Below are 14,544 nucleotides of genomic sequence, written 5' to 3'. Positions count from 1 at the left end.
CATTTTGAGACCAATCGGAAAACAACATGGCCGACAGGCAGCCATCTTGGATTTTGACCATTAAAGTTTGTTATTGCCATTTCTGAGAAAGTACTGAAGGGATCTTTCTCAAATTTCATATGTGGGTTCCCCTTGGTGCCTGGTAATGCATATCGCATTTTGGGACTGATCGAAAAACAACATGGCCGACAGGCAGCCATCTTGGATTTTGACCATAGAAGTTTGTTATCGCTATTTCTGAGAAAGTTCTGATTGGATCTTTCTCCAATTTCATATGTAGGTTCCCCTTGGTGCCTAGTTATGCATATTGCATTTTGAGACCAATCAGAAAACAACATGGCCGACAGGCAGCCATCTTGGATTTCGAAAATTGAAACTGGTTATCACTATTACTAAGAAACTAATGAAGGGATCTTCCTGAAATTTCATATGTAGGTTCCCCCAGGTGCCTAGTTATGCATATTGCATTTTGAGACCGATCTGAAAACAACATGGCCGACAGGCAGCCATCTTGGATTTTGACAATTGAAGTTTGTTATCGCTATTTCTGTGAAAGTACTAAATGGGATCTTTTTCATATTTGTTATGTAGGTTCCCCTTGGTGCTTAGTTATGCATATAGCATTTTGAGACCGATCTGAAAACAACATGGCCGACAGGCAGCCATCTTGGATTTTGACAATTGAAGTTTGTAATCGCTATTTCTGTGAAAGTACTAAAGGGATCTTTTTCATATTTGTTATGTAGGTTCCCCTTGGTGCTTAGTTATGCATATAGCATTTTGAGACCAATCGGAAAACAACATGGCCGACAGGCAGCCATCTTGGATTTTGACAATTGAAGTTTGTTATCACTATTTCTAAGAAAGCACTGAAGGAATCTTTCTCAAATTCCATATATATAGGTTCCCCTTGGTGCCTAAATCTTAAATTTTATATATAGGTTTTGTCTTGTTTGAAAAGTACTAGAGGTTTCTTCTGAGTTTACACAGATTAGTAAGACTTAGAAGAAGAGAAAAGTAGAGAAAAGATCAATCTGACATGGAACCTATAAAGAACATTCAATGGTGGGCGCCAAGATCCCTCTGGGATCTCTTGTTCATTTATTTTATCTAATTCCCCTTTTCATTTTTCCTGGATTAAGAGACTACATGGTACCCGTAATATGTGACCTTTTTCATTGGCTCCCTTAAATCACATATGAAAAGTTTGACAGTGTATATTGTTTTATTGTTTCTTTTTGCCATGGACAATGTATGTAATTTGTATGTATGACTATTACATGAAATAAACTTGTTTAATGACAGAACTATAAGAAATGTAATTTTAGTAACAGTAAAAAATCATTCATGATTAGATCTTGATAATCTCCTAAATTTTGAATGTATCAAATGTTCATAATGATCTGATTTGGCAAAGTCCCTTTTAAAACTGCTAGAAGTTTCATTTGGTCAATGACTAGGGGTTTGATTGTATCCCCTAGTCATTATTTTGTGTTGGATGTTCGTCACTAGGCCATTTGTAATAGGGTTCTACCTTTGAGTGGATATGACATGGTCAGGAAATAATGAACTACATGTAGTTGTCATGAAAACTGACATGAGTGATCTTTGCGTCATCTTTTGCTTAATTTGTTGCAAAAAAATACTATGTATGTTCTCAATATCTTTGGAGGAATTTTTTTTTAAAAATCCATTATTTCAAAATAAGCATGAAAAAATGCCATTATTTTCATTAAATATCTAGTGGTTACTAAGAGAGTCGTATTAGTCCCCTGCTGGTGAAACTGGATGAGTCTATAGTGTTTGTCTAAACATTTGTCTGTCCAGCCACCCCTCCGGATGTTGGTTTTCACACAATAACTGGAGAAAAGATAGATGGATTTGAACTAAACTTCATTCAATGTTACATTCTTGTAGGTTATGAGATATTATTAAGTGGGATTGAGTTTAGGGTCGAAAGGTCAACTATGATGGTCACTGCTGCTAAAAATATATATCTTTAGTCAAATTTTGGTTTTCAGAACATAACTTCAGAAAGGATTGATGCATTTGGTTGAAACTTCATACAATGTTAGCTTATGATGTAATACAGAGTGGGAATGAGTTTGGGGTCGAAAGTTCAACCACGAATGTCACTGTTACTGAAATTAGACTTTTTAGGTCACCTGAGACAAAGACAAATTTACATTTTCAACTTCTTCAAATCCGCTTAGCCAAATTCAATAACCTATACTAATTCTATGCCTAAATGTCAACCAAAGTTGTGAATTATATGGTCCCCAATCCCCAGGGGCCTGAGGGGTGGGGCCAAAAAGGGTCAAATTGACTAAAACTTCAAAAATCTTCTCACATTTTGGACTATTATTTGTTGGATTTGTGTTGGAATTCATTTTAACCTGGTTGACATTATCAGCATGTGATAACAGTTTGATGGTATGCACATGTTGGCCCTGATTAACCCCCAGGGGCTGATGGGTGGGGCTAAAAAAGGTCAAATTGACTAAAACTTCAAAAATCTTCTTCTCTACTCTCAGATATGGTGGAATCAAACATTCTTCATAGATGAAAGGGTCTTATGGTGCTTTACCAAAATTGTGAATTTCATGACCCTGGGGTCTCACGTTTGCCCCTGGGGAGGGGGTAAACTTTACTATAGTTTATATAGGGAAATTACATTTTTGACTATTATTTGTTGGATTTGTGTTGGAATTTATTCTAACCTGGTTGACATTATCAGCATGTGATAACAGTTTGATGGTATGCATATGTTGGCCCTGATTGACCCCCAGGGGCTGATGGGCGGGGCTAAAAAGGGTCAAATTGACTAAAACTTCAAAAATCGTCTTCAGTCGACGTCTCTACTCTCAGATATGGTGGAATCAAACGTTCTTCATAGATGGAAGGGCCTTATGGTGCTTTACCAAAATTGTTAATTTCATGACCCTGGGATCTCACGTTTGCCCCTGGGAAGGGGGTAGACTTTACTATAGTTAATATAGGGAAATCACATCTTTGACTATTATTTGTTGGATTTGTATTGGAATTCATTCTAACCTGGTTAACATTATCAGCATGTGATAACAGTTTGATGGTATATATGCACATGTTGGCCCTGACTGACCCTTTAGACTGGTGGGTGGGGCCAAAAAGGGTCAGTCAGGGCCAACTGAAATATTTCAAATATCAGGTGACCGTTAAGGCCACTGGACCTCTTGTTTGGTCATATTTTGGCTTCCAGATGATAAATTGTAAAAGGGTTTACCATTGTTTTGAAATTTGATGCAATGTAACATTAAAAGATATAAAAGGTGGGGTTGAGTTCAGGGTCAAAAAGTTAACTGTGAAAATCACTTACTAAAATAAACATTTATTTCCATTTTAAGGGTGCCCGCATCAAAAATGTGGGAAGCAAATTAAGTTTGTCAGAAAAACACTACTAGTCAATTTACCTATTGGCATACCAAGTCAAAAACTCAAACACGAAGGTCCCTGGTCACTAAAATAAGGTTTTCATCACCATATTCTCATTTCATGCTCAGTCTCATGAAATAATTCAGCAATGATTGTTAAAATCAGACAGCTTTTCATTGCTAGAAATGATTGTTAGAATTAGACATCTGTTCATTGCTATCTAGGTTTAAGTGGCTTAGAAAATTGAACTGATGGCAGGGGACAAGTATTGCATGCAACACTAACTGTAAGCTTGAATTAGTTGAGAAACTTTACCTACGAGTAAGTTTTTTTTTATGGGCATAGCTATCAGAATATTGAAATTTTAACATTATATTGAAAATAAATATTTTGTCATGAATGAAACCATATAACCTTTCTTGCAGTGATAAATTATGATAGATGTTGTAATAAACAATTACATTACCATTAAATTGAAAAACTCCAACATATTGTTGTTTTACTTTTTATCACATGAAGAGGAGTTTTCTTCCCTTTACAGACAATTAAATAATTAATATAAAACCAAACCCACAGATAAATTCTGAAGACATTTATTTGAAGCAGTATTTAAATTAATCTTAAACAATTTAACTAATTAAATCAAGTTTAACGTTCAACAAACAACATGATACAGACAACTAAATCAAAAATAGAAGGATATAATTAGATGTTGATTTCCGGTCATAGTGAAATACCAACTATTTCAGCACTTCAAGTTGTTGTTTCATGAAAGTGTTAATTTCAAATCATTTAACACTGATATTTCTATGTGTGGAATGATATTACAATTTTATACTCGACCTCCATTCTTAATTTTATATTTCAAACATGAAGAATTGATGTTAATCATTTTCATCACCAGTGAAATACATATATGGTGGACTATTGACATCAATATTTTTACACAACTCATGGGCCAGTCGACATATATGTAGTATCATAAGAGGACATAACCCGGTGATTTCTGATCACAGGGACTTCGACACAAATTCCCAACTCAAGCTTAATAAATTATGTAGTACATGTATAAGGACTTTGAATTAGGAATTCTTGCCAAGTGCCTGTGGTTTTTAAGTAACTTGAATTATCCTCACACTTCTAAAGGTTGTGTCCATTTATGATGTCTAGCTATAAATAAACAGGCAATTCATGAAAAAGTCACCTTAGGCTAGGATTTCAAAGATTAATGTTTTACGATTTTTTGCAGTAAAAATATTTTGATGTTTTTCTTGTACAATTAAAGATTTATATCATAACAGACACTGTAGCTACAATAACAAGTTGTCACTTGCGCCTTATAGTTGTCAGAAAAGTTTTGTATGCAAGGGCATATTCCTTTGGAGCTTCAAATTGTGGATAATGTCCAATGTCTGGCTTCAACACTGTTATACTTGGGTTGGGTACATTTTCTCTGGAAAAAAAGTGAAAAACAGTTTTATGAAAGTAGCCATATGCAGCGCATATTATTTGAATGTATATGATTTGTATAATATTAATTGTATCTTTATTTCATTCTTTACTTAATGAATTAATAAATACATCAATCATTTAACACAATGAAATGGATTGTATTGTTAACTGTTTTTTTAGCTCACCGGTTACGAGTAACCATGAGCTAATGCTGTACCCCTGGTGTCTACGTCAGCGTCCCACCCCACATTAAAGTTTTTGGGATTTTTTCGCGTTTTACCATTTTGGTAGACTTAACTTTTTTAGCACCAAAATCCACTTTTAAAGTTTTTCGGATCAGTTTTTGGAAAGCTTCTAAGCCCAAAAGTATACATCTCACACCCTTCTAATTTGGTTTATACATTTATTATTAGTCTAGAAGTGATGTTATAGCAAAATCATGCAGATAAAAATTGTGATTTTTTTTGCATTTTACCATTTTGTGGACTTAACTTTTTTGGCACCAAAACTCACTTCCAGGAGTGATGTTATGGCAAAATCATGCAGAAACAAATTGTGATTTTTTTTTTTTTTTTTTTTTAAACATTCTATCATTTAGTTGACTTAATTTTTTTGGGCACAAAAACCCTCTTTAAAGATTTTGGGGTTAAGTTTTGGAAAGCTTGTAAGTCCACACCCTTCATATTTGGTTTATACGTCCATTAGAGGTCTAGGAGCGATATTATGTGACGTACAATTTCAAAATGACATGCTTACCTAGGTATACATACATAAAAAATGAATGCATAGTGTGATTGCTGCCACCGGTGAGCTTTCGCAATCATTGATTGCACTTGTTTATTTTTGTGATTGATTTTATCTTCATAACACTGTGAATTTTATTTGAAAGTTATTTTATTTTCTGACAGTTTTTGTTAAAGCAGAATTAATCAGTTTTTAATTCATACCAAGTAAGATGTATTTAAGTTATTATTAATCAAAACTCTAAATTTGTTTTTGTGAACATGACATGTTTCTCATTTTATTTAGTTCATACTGACAATTTTACATTAATTATTTGAACTCTGACCTTCAGATGGTGAAAATGCAGTAAATATTGGCCAAGTTTTTTATACAGCTGCATGTCTATTGATTTCTGAGAAATGTTGGCTAGTGTTATTTATAGAAAATACTTATCTATAAGAAATTTGATTGATAGATTCTGAACTGCATGTCTGTAATTATTTTGTAGTAAATGTATTTCGATGATTATGTTTGTTTACTGGGTTTATTTCCCTGTATTTTGAGGAAGGGTCTCCTTGTAGTAGTTGGTGACTACCCCAATGTACAACATAAGGGAGGTCTGACTCATGCCATCCAGAGCAATTAGGGTAAGGTGTCTTATGCAAGGATACAACCACGACAGCACAGACTAGTCTGGTTCCCTTAACTTCCAGAGAAACAGATACTGACATGGGTAGGGAGCGTCAAACCACTAACTTCAGATCTTCACCTGAGGTTACATGAACGTGCTCTAAACACCTGAGGTTACATGGCCGTGCTCTAAACACCTGAGCATTCACAGCTTCTTCCAGTGATTATAGAGCTATGCATTTAAAGTATAGTTGGTGTCACTTACTTGTAAAACTGAATGAAGGCAGGGGGGTTGATAATATCTGCTGGTCCATAGATCATGTGAACTACAAAGAAATATACGACAGTTATGATTTTAGTCTCAATAAAAGTATGTGGAAAATAATAATTCAACATTCAGTAAGATGTTATTCAAGCTGACAAGCAAGCTTAATATGTAATAGGGAGTGGTTGCTAGATTTTTGAAAAAATAATTTTCTATGATTACAGGCCACTGTTAATAATACATGTAATTGTAATTTGGATGTTGGTTTTATGATTTTTTGAAAGAAAAAGTTCTATTGGGACAAGTTGATTTCTACGTTTTAGTCAAATTAAAATCGGCCAATTTCTGATAATGACATTTGTATATGATTATAATGAACATTTATTTACAGAATCACTGTCACTTAACTGTATACACACCAGGAGAACTTTCGTGAAGTTCTCACGAAAGTTCGTCAGTTTGACACATATGATTATTCTTATGATTTTCGTAAGTTCTTTTGTGAAAATCACCATAATCATAAATTTACTCTTACGATCAAAATTACACTAACAAACTTTTGTGAAAAGATCCACTGTATTATGATTTGAATGAAAGGTACAATCAATGTACAATGTATTTAGTACATACATTGACCAATATAATTTTGATAAATATATACACAGGCTATATGCAGACTGAAATATATACCAGAATTTATCAATTATATGTTATTAAATATCATAATGAGTGATACAGGCCCTTTGAGCCTTGTTTTGCTAGAATGTGTGAAACAAATATCATGAGAATTATTATAATTAGAATTATGTATTTAATTGTAAAATGATATTCCTTGTGATACGAAAGTATTTTAAATTAACTGATTCAATTATCTGCATATTAATTGAGAAGATCACAATGTTATGTTTAAAATTGATTGTTATTGGTTTAATGTTTAATATTGAATTTAACCTAATAAGCACACTTACCCCTATGAACACACTCCTACAAGTCCTGTTACGTCCTATCCCCTTCCATATCAATGACATATTTTGTGAACCCATCAACAGAACTGTTTTACCATTATCATAATATCATGTTATACACCTGATTACATTCTGGAGGCCATTGGTCAAGGTTAAAGAGTTATTAAGGTCATGGCCTCTGACCCCTTCTGCACAGGATGCAAGGAGTATATACATTCCTGTCTGACAGACATTTCCTTGACTAGTTTCTTTGATATTTTCTCTTGAAAGGGGAAGGTGTGCTGAATTAAAACCTTTAAAAAGGATACTGACCTTCGTAATCGGTTAATTTCAAATCTATTTCACATGAAAATTTGTCCTAACCAGTAACCTAAAATGGTTCTATACAACACACCCTGCTTGTATTTTAAGCCCACCATCATCAGATGGTGGGCTATTCAAATCGCCCTGCGTCCGTGGTCCGTCGTCCGTCCCTCCGTCCGTCCTTAAACAATTCTTGTTATCGCTAATCCTCCGAAAGTACTGAAGGGATCTTTCTCAAATTTCATATGTGGGTTCCCCTTGGTGCCTAGTTATGCATATTGCATTTTGAGACCAATAGGAAAACAACATGACCGACAGGCAGCCATCTTGGATTTTGACAATTGAAGTTTGTTATCGCTATTTCTGAGAAAGTACTGAAGGGATCTTTCTCAAATTTCATATGTAGGCTCCCCTTGGTGCCTAGTTATGCATATTGCATTTTGAGACAAATCAGAAAACAACATGGCCGACAGGCAGCCATCTTGGATTTTGATAATTGACGTTTGTTATCGCTATTTCTGAGAAAGTACTGAAGGGATCTTTCTCAAATTTCATATGTAGGTTCCCCTTGGTGCCTAGTTATGCATATTGCATTTTGAGACCAATCGGAAAACAACATGGCCGACAGGCAGCCATCTTGGATTTTGATAATTGAAGTTTGTTATCGCTATTTCTGAGTAAGTACTGAAGGGATCTTTCTCAGATTTCATATGTAGGCTCCCCTTGGTACTTAGTTATGCATATTGCATTTTGAGACCAATCGGAAAACAACATGGCCGACAGGCAGCCATCTTGGATTTTGATAATTGAAGTTTGTTATCGCTATTTCTGAGAAAGTACTGAAGGGATCTTTCTCAAATTTCATATGTAGATTCCCCTTGGTGCCTTGTTATGCATATTGCATTTCGAGACCAATCGGAAAACAACATGGCCGACAGGCAGCCATCTTGGATTTTGATCATTGAAGTTTGTTATCGCTAATTCTGAGAAAGTACTGAAGGGATCTTTCTCAAATTTTATATGTGGGTTCCCCTTGGTGCCTAGTTATGCATATTGCATTTTGAGACCAATCGGAAAACAACATGGCCGACAGGCAGCCATCTTAGATTTTGACAATTGAAGTCTGTTATCGCTATTTCTCAGAAAGTACCGAAGGGATCTTTCTCAAATTTCATATATAGGTTCCCCTTGGTGCCTAGTTATGCATATTACATTTTGAGACCTATCGGAAAACAATATAGCCGACAGGCAGCCATCTTAGATTTTGACAATTGAAGTTTGTTATCGCTATTTTTCAGAAAGTACTGAAGGGATCTTTCTCAAACATTTTTGTAAGTTCCCCTTGGTCTGTAGTTCTGCATATTGCATCTTGTGACCAATAGGAAAACAACATGGCCGACAGGCAGCCATCTTGGATTTTGACAATTGAAGTTTGTTATCGCTATTTATCAGAAATTGCTGAAGGGATCTTTCTGAAATTTCATTTGTAGGTTGCCCTCTGTGCCTAGTTATGCATATTGGATTTTGAGACCAGTCAGAAAACAACCTGCCCGACAGGCAGCCATCTGGTATTTTGACAATTGAACTTTGTTATCGCTATTTTACAGAAGGTACTGAAGGGATCTTTCTGAAATTTCATATGTAGGTTCCCCTTGGTCCCTGGTGTTGCATTTTGGGACCAATCCGAAAACAACAGACAGCCATTATCGCTAAATCTTAAATTTTATATATAGGTTACCCTTGTTTGAAAAGTACTAGAGGGCTGTTTCTGAATTTACACAGATTAGTAAGACTTAGAGGAAGGGAAAAGTAGAGAAAAGATCAATCTGACATGGAACCTATAAAGATCATTCAATGGTGGGCGCCAAGATCCCTATGGGATCTCTTGTTGTAAGTACAGAGTGCTCTTATTAAGTCAAATACAGTATTAGTTATGAGATGATGTTAACGACATATTCTTATTTATGGATGATGACATTACATGTAACTATATTAGAGGATTGGATTAAACATTTCTTTTATAATACATGTATTTGGTTTTGATTTAATCAGCCTTAGTGGGGCTTATCTATGGGAAAGCTGGCCTTAAAAATAAATGTAGAATTTTGATAATGAAGGGGTGTTTCTCCTAACCTGGAATTTAGACTGATTAATCTATGGGGAGACTTAAATTACCTTGTAACGTACAAGTGTAGGTGTGTTTCTCTTTACCTGGGACCTCAGTGGTTCTTATCTATGGGGAGACGTACCTATGATGTACAAGTTAGGTGTATTTCTCCTTACCTGGGACCTTAGACTGACTAATATATGGGGAGTCTTACCTGTAATGTACAGGTGTAGGTGTATTTCTCCTTATACCTGGGACCTTAGACTGACTAATCTATGGGGAGATGTACCTATGATGTACAGGTGTAGGTGTATATCTCCTTACCAGGGACTTTAGTGGTACTAATTGATGGGGAGACTTACCTGTAATGTACAAGTGTAGGTGTATTTCTCCTTACCTGGGACCTAAGTGGTACTTATCTATGGGGAGACGTACCTATGATGTACAAGTGTAGGTGTATTTCTCCTTACCTGGGACCTAAGTGGTACTAATTAATGGGGAGACTTACCTGTAATGTACAAGTGTAGGTGTATTTCTCCTTACCTGGGACCTAAGTGGTACTTATTTATGGGGAGACTTACATGTAATGTACAAGTGTAGGTGTATTTGTCCTTACCTGGGACCTGAGTGGTTCTTATCTATAGGGAGACTTACCTGTAATGTACAGGTGTAGGCGTATTTCTCCTTACCTGGGACCTAAGTGGTTCTTATCTATGGGGAGACTTACCTTGTAATGTACAGGTGTAGGTGTATTTCTCCTTACCTGGGACCTCAGTGGTACTTATCTATGGGGAGACTTACCTGTAATGTACAGGTGTAGGTGTATTTCTCCTTACCTGGGACCTTTGTGGTACTTATCTATGGGGAGACTTACCTGTAATGTACAAGTGTAGGTGTATTTGTCCTTACCTGGGACCTAAGTGGTTCTTATCTATGGGGAGACTTACCTTGTAATGTACAAGTGTAGGTGTATTTCTCCTTACCTGGGACCCTTGTAGTCTTTAAGGCACCTACCCATCTATCACTGTACATGGAGCGCTCACTGATGTAGTTTAGAAGGCTGTAATGTATCAAGCTCATAAGGTACAAATACATAGATGTAATATTAAAAGGAAGTTTGGTTTATTATTGTTTAACATACAAATACATACAGGACCCAGTCAGATTGTATATTATGAAAGGCCGTTCATGTCAAAAACGAGATACATTTAACGTGTAGAGTCAATTCTCTCCAGAAAACTGGCTCTGGCAGCCATACTGTTAGTCCTTTAAATACATAGTAGATACAGGGAATTCGATTGGTCTATTATTTTAGTCATTTTAACGCGTTAAAACAAAAGCTACGACTTTTAACGCGTTAAACGAATGAAGCTGTTTATCACGTTAAATGCTAGCTAAGTAACAAATTTAACGCGTTAAAATTCCATGAAAACATTTTTTATCACAACTAGTTTTAACGCGTTAAATGTTATGTTTAACGCGTTAAATGTGTTTTACGCGTTAAAGCTTAACGCGTTAAATGTATCTCGTTTTTGACATGAACGGCCTTTCATAGTATATCACAGACCAGTACATTATATATACAGGACTCAGTCAGATTGTACGGGATCCAGTCAGATTGTACGGGGATCCAGTCTGATTGCATGGGATCCAGTCAGATTGTACAGGTACATGACCCAGTCTGATTGTACAGGATCCAGTCAGATTGTACAGGATCCAGTCAGATTGTACAGGATCCAGTCAGATTGTACAGGATCCAGTCAGATTGTACAGGACTCAGTCAGATTGTACAGGATCCAGTCAGATTGTACAGGATCCAGTCAGATTATACATGATCCAGTCAGATTGTACGGGATCCAGTCAGATTGTATGGGATCCAGTCTGATTGTACAGGATCCAGTCAGATTGTACGGGATCCAGTCAGATTGTACGGGATCCAGTCAGATTGTACGGGATCCAGTCAGATTGTACAGGATCCAGTCAGATTGTACAGGATCCAGTCAGATCGTACAGGATCCAGTATGATTGTACAGGATCCAGTATGATTGTACAGGATCCAGTCAGATTGTACAGGATCAAGTCAGATTGTACAGGATCCAGTATGATTGTACAGGATCCAGTCTGATTGTACAGGATCAAGTCAGATTGTACAGGATCCAGTCTGATTGTACAGGATCCAGTATGATTGTACGGGATCCAGTCAGATTGTACAGGATCCAGTCAGATTGTACAGGATCCAGTTAGATTGTACAGGATCCAGTCCAATTGTACAGGATCCAGTCAGATTGTACGGGATCCAGTCAAATTGTACAGGACCCAGTCAGATTGAACAGGATCCAGTTAGATTGTACAGGATCCAGTCCAATTGTACAGGATCCAGTCAGATTGTACAGGATCAAGTCAGATTGTACAGGATCCAGTCTGATTGTACAGGATCCAGTATGATTGTACAGGATCCAGTCAGATTGTACAGGATCCAGTCTAATTGTACAGGATCCAGTCAGATTGTACAGGATCCAGTCAGATTGTACAGGATCCAGTCAGATTGTACAGGACCCAGTCAGATTGTACGGGACCCAGTCAGATTGTACGGGATCCAGTCAGATTGTACGGGATCCAGTCAGATTGTACGGGACCCAGTCAGATTGTACAGGATCCAGTCAGATTGTACGGGATCAAGTCAGATTGTACAGGACCCAGTATGGCACATGTAGGGAGTCTCATAATTCTATTGGAGGAAACAAAAAATCCTGTTGCCATGCGGACATGGCCAGACCGGTCACAGATTTATCTTTCCATGTCTGATTGAGAACTTGAACCCTTGCTGTTTTGACAATACTGGTTAGTGTTACCCAGTTGACTGTTTAATAACATGTTTTATGAAATGTATATTATTATATTATATACATGTATATATTATGTCATTTTGCAGTTAAAATTTGCTTATCATAAAAAATAATCTCGCCGACTATCTGCCATATTTCCATCTTTGTGAAGTTTTATAGAAAAAAAATCATCAAAATCTTCATCTGAAGGAGGAGTACCAAACAATCTTCCAACACTGTCAAAAAGGAAAGGCATGCATTGGTTTTCATTTCGAAAAAAAAACAGAAACAAAACAAATACATAATATTATAGAACATTGTCAAGAAGGGAGAATCCAAATGAATAACCATATGATATCTGCTATCAACTGTACAGTAACAGTTCCCACGTCACTGCAGAGTAATATGCATTTGATGACCTTGATTATGCCCTCTGCGACAAAGGTAGGTCGGGTATATTGGAATTAGCATGCCCATATGTTGTCCATCCATCTGTCCAGGTGTAGAGACACAATTTCCAAATTGCTGCGGAGTAATGAGCTTGTGACCTTGATTTGGACAGATTATAACCACCCAAGAAATATGACCACAGCATGACAGAAATCTTTCATGCTCCTGTAACAGGAAAGAGAGTAGTGTGCTTCCACCAGGGATCCATCGGGGATCCACCGGGGATCGAACCAGCGACCGTCAGCTTAGTGGCCTGCCGCTCTACCGACTGAGCTAAAGGGAAATTCCCTCTAGCGCGAAGCTAGAAGGTGACCATATCACTATGTACAATTAAAACCTGCCACACTCCTATATGTTTCTTAAATCATTTGTAATATCTTTTTCATTCAAATACCTAAACTTTTTTCAACCAAACTTTGTAAAGCAAATGTTTGTAAATCGGTCCTTAATATCAATCTGAACAGGTGTGGTTGTATGACAGAAAGAAGCTCTACTGAACTTATCTACATTTAATTTGGTACATGGAACCATTAACATGTTATTATTATAATTAGTAATAATCAAGAATCCATGAACCTTCTAAACTGATGGGACACTTTAACTACCTAGTTATCTGATCACAAATCCTGGTCTACATATATATATATACATTCTTCATGTATATATACTTACCTCCTTTTGAAGAAGAATTTTGAAGAAGAAAACTTTGGATATCACTGGCCCAATCAGAGGGTTCTTCAGAATCTGTTGGTAAAAAACATGGAATCTCAAGATTGTACATAAAATGAAATCTGTTGTAGTCTTTCCATACATTGGTCAGAAATATGAGTAAATTGTCAAGATTGCATGTGCAGAAAACAGAATCTCCGTTGAAGTCTTATATCATGAATTTGTCAAAAATAAGGGTATAAATATTGTTAAGATTGTGCAGAAAATAAAATTTGTGTTGAATTCTTATCATGAATTTGACAGAAATAAGGGTATACATAATTGTCAAAATTGTGCAGAAAATAAAATCCTTATTGTCACAGTGATACATTATAATTCCACTGAAATTGACTTATAACTGAAAGCTAAGGCATGGCTAAAAAGGGCCAAATTGACTGAAATTTCAAAAATCTTCTTCTCAATACCTATATAAAATAGAATCAAATACTATTCATATATACAATATTAATAGTTGCTTTAATCAAATTAATCTGAATTTGAACATTAAACCGACTTAACAATTTAAATGAAAATAATGTGTTTTCACTATTGACCATAATTGAAAAGAAGAAAATAATTATTTAACTCAACCTATGATATAGTATGTAACAGCCATCAAGACAATACTATTATCTTTAGTCATGCCCAGTTATTTAACAATAGGATACATGTATATGCACAACACAAAAAAGTTTTACACATTTT

At 36.0% G+C, this 14,544-nt stretch overlaps 1 protein-coding gene across 1 annotated transcript; it reads right to left on the bottom strand.

The window, feature by feature from the left end:
* Nucleotides 1-3,988: 3,988 nt before the first annotated feature.
* LOC117331726 (mesoderm-specific transcript protein-like) lies at nucleotides 3,989-12,937 on the bottom strand. The gene is made up of 4 exons (XM_033890580.1): nucleotides 12,822-12,937; nucleotides 10,840-10,916; nucleotides 6,482-6,542; nucleotides 3,989-4,864 (listed from the first exon to the last, which is right to left on the bottom strand). The coding sequence occupies exons 1-4, from the start codon at nucleotides 12,935-12,937 to the stop codon at nucleotides 4,738-4,740; spliced, it is 381 nt and encodes a 126-aa protein (XP_033746471.1). The 3' UTR covers nucleotides 3,989-4,737.
* Between the last annotated feature and the right edge of the window lie 1,607 nt (nucleotides 12,938-14,544).

This window comes from Pecten maximus, chromosome 7 (assembly GCF_902652985.1).
Source record: "Pecten maximus chromosome 7, xPecMax1.1, whole genome shotgun sequence".
Classification (NCBI taxonomy): Eukaryota; Metazoa; Mollusca; class Bivalvia; order Pectinida; family Pectinidae; genus Pecten; species Pecten maximus.
Note: the sequence above shows the minus strand (reverse complement) of the source record. Positions and strands in the feature narration are given on the sequence as shown.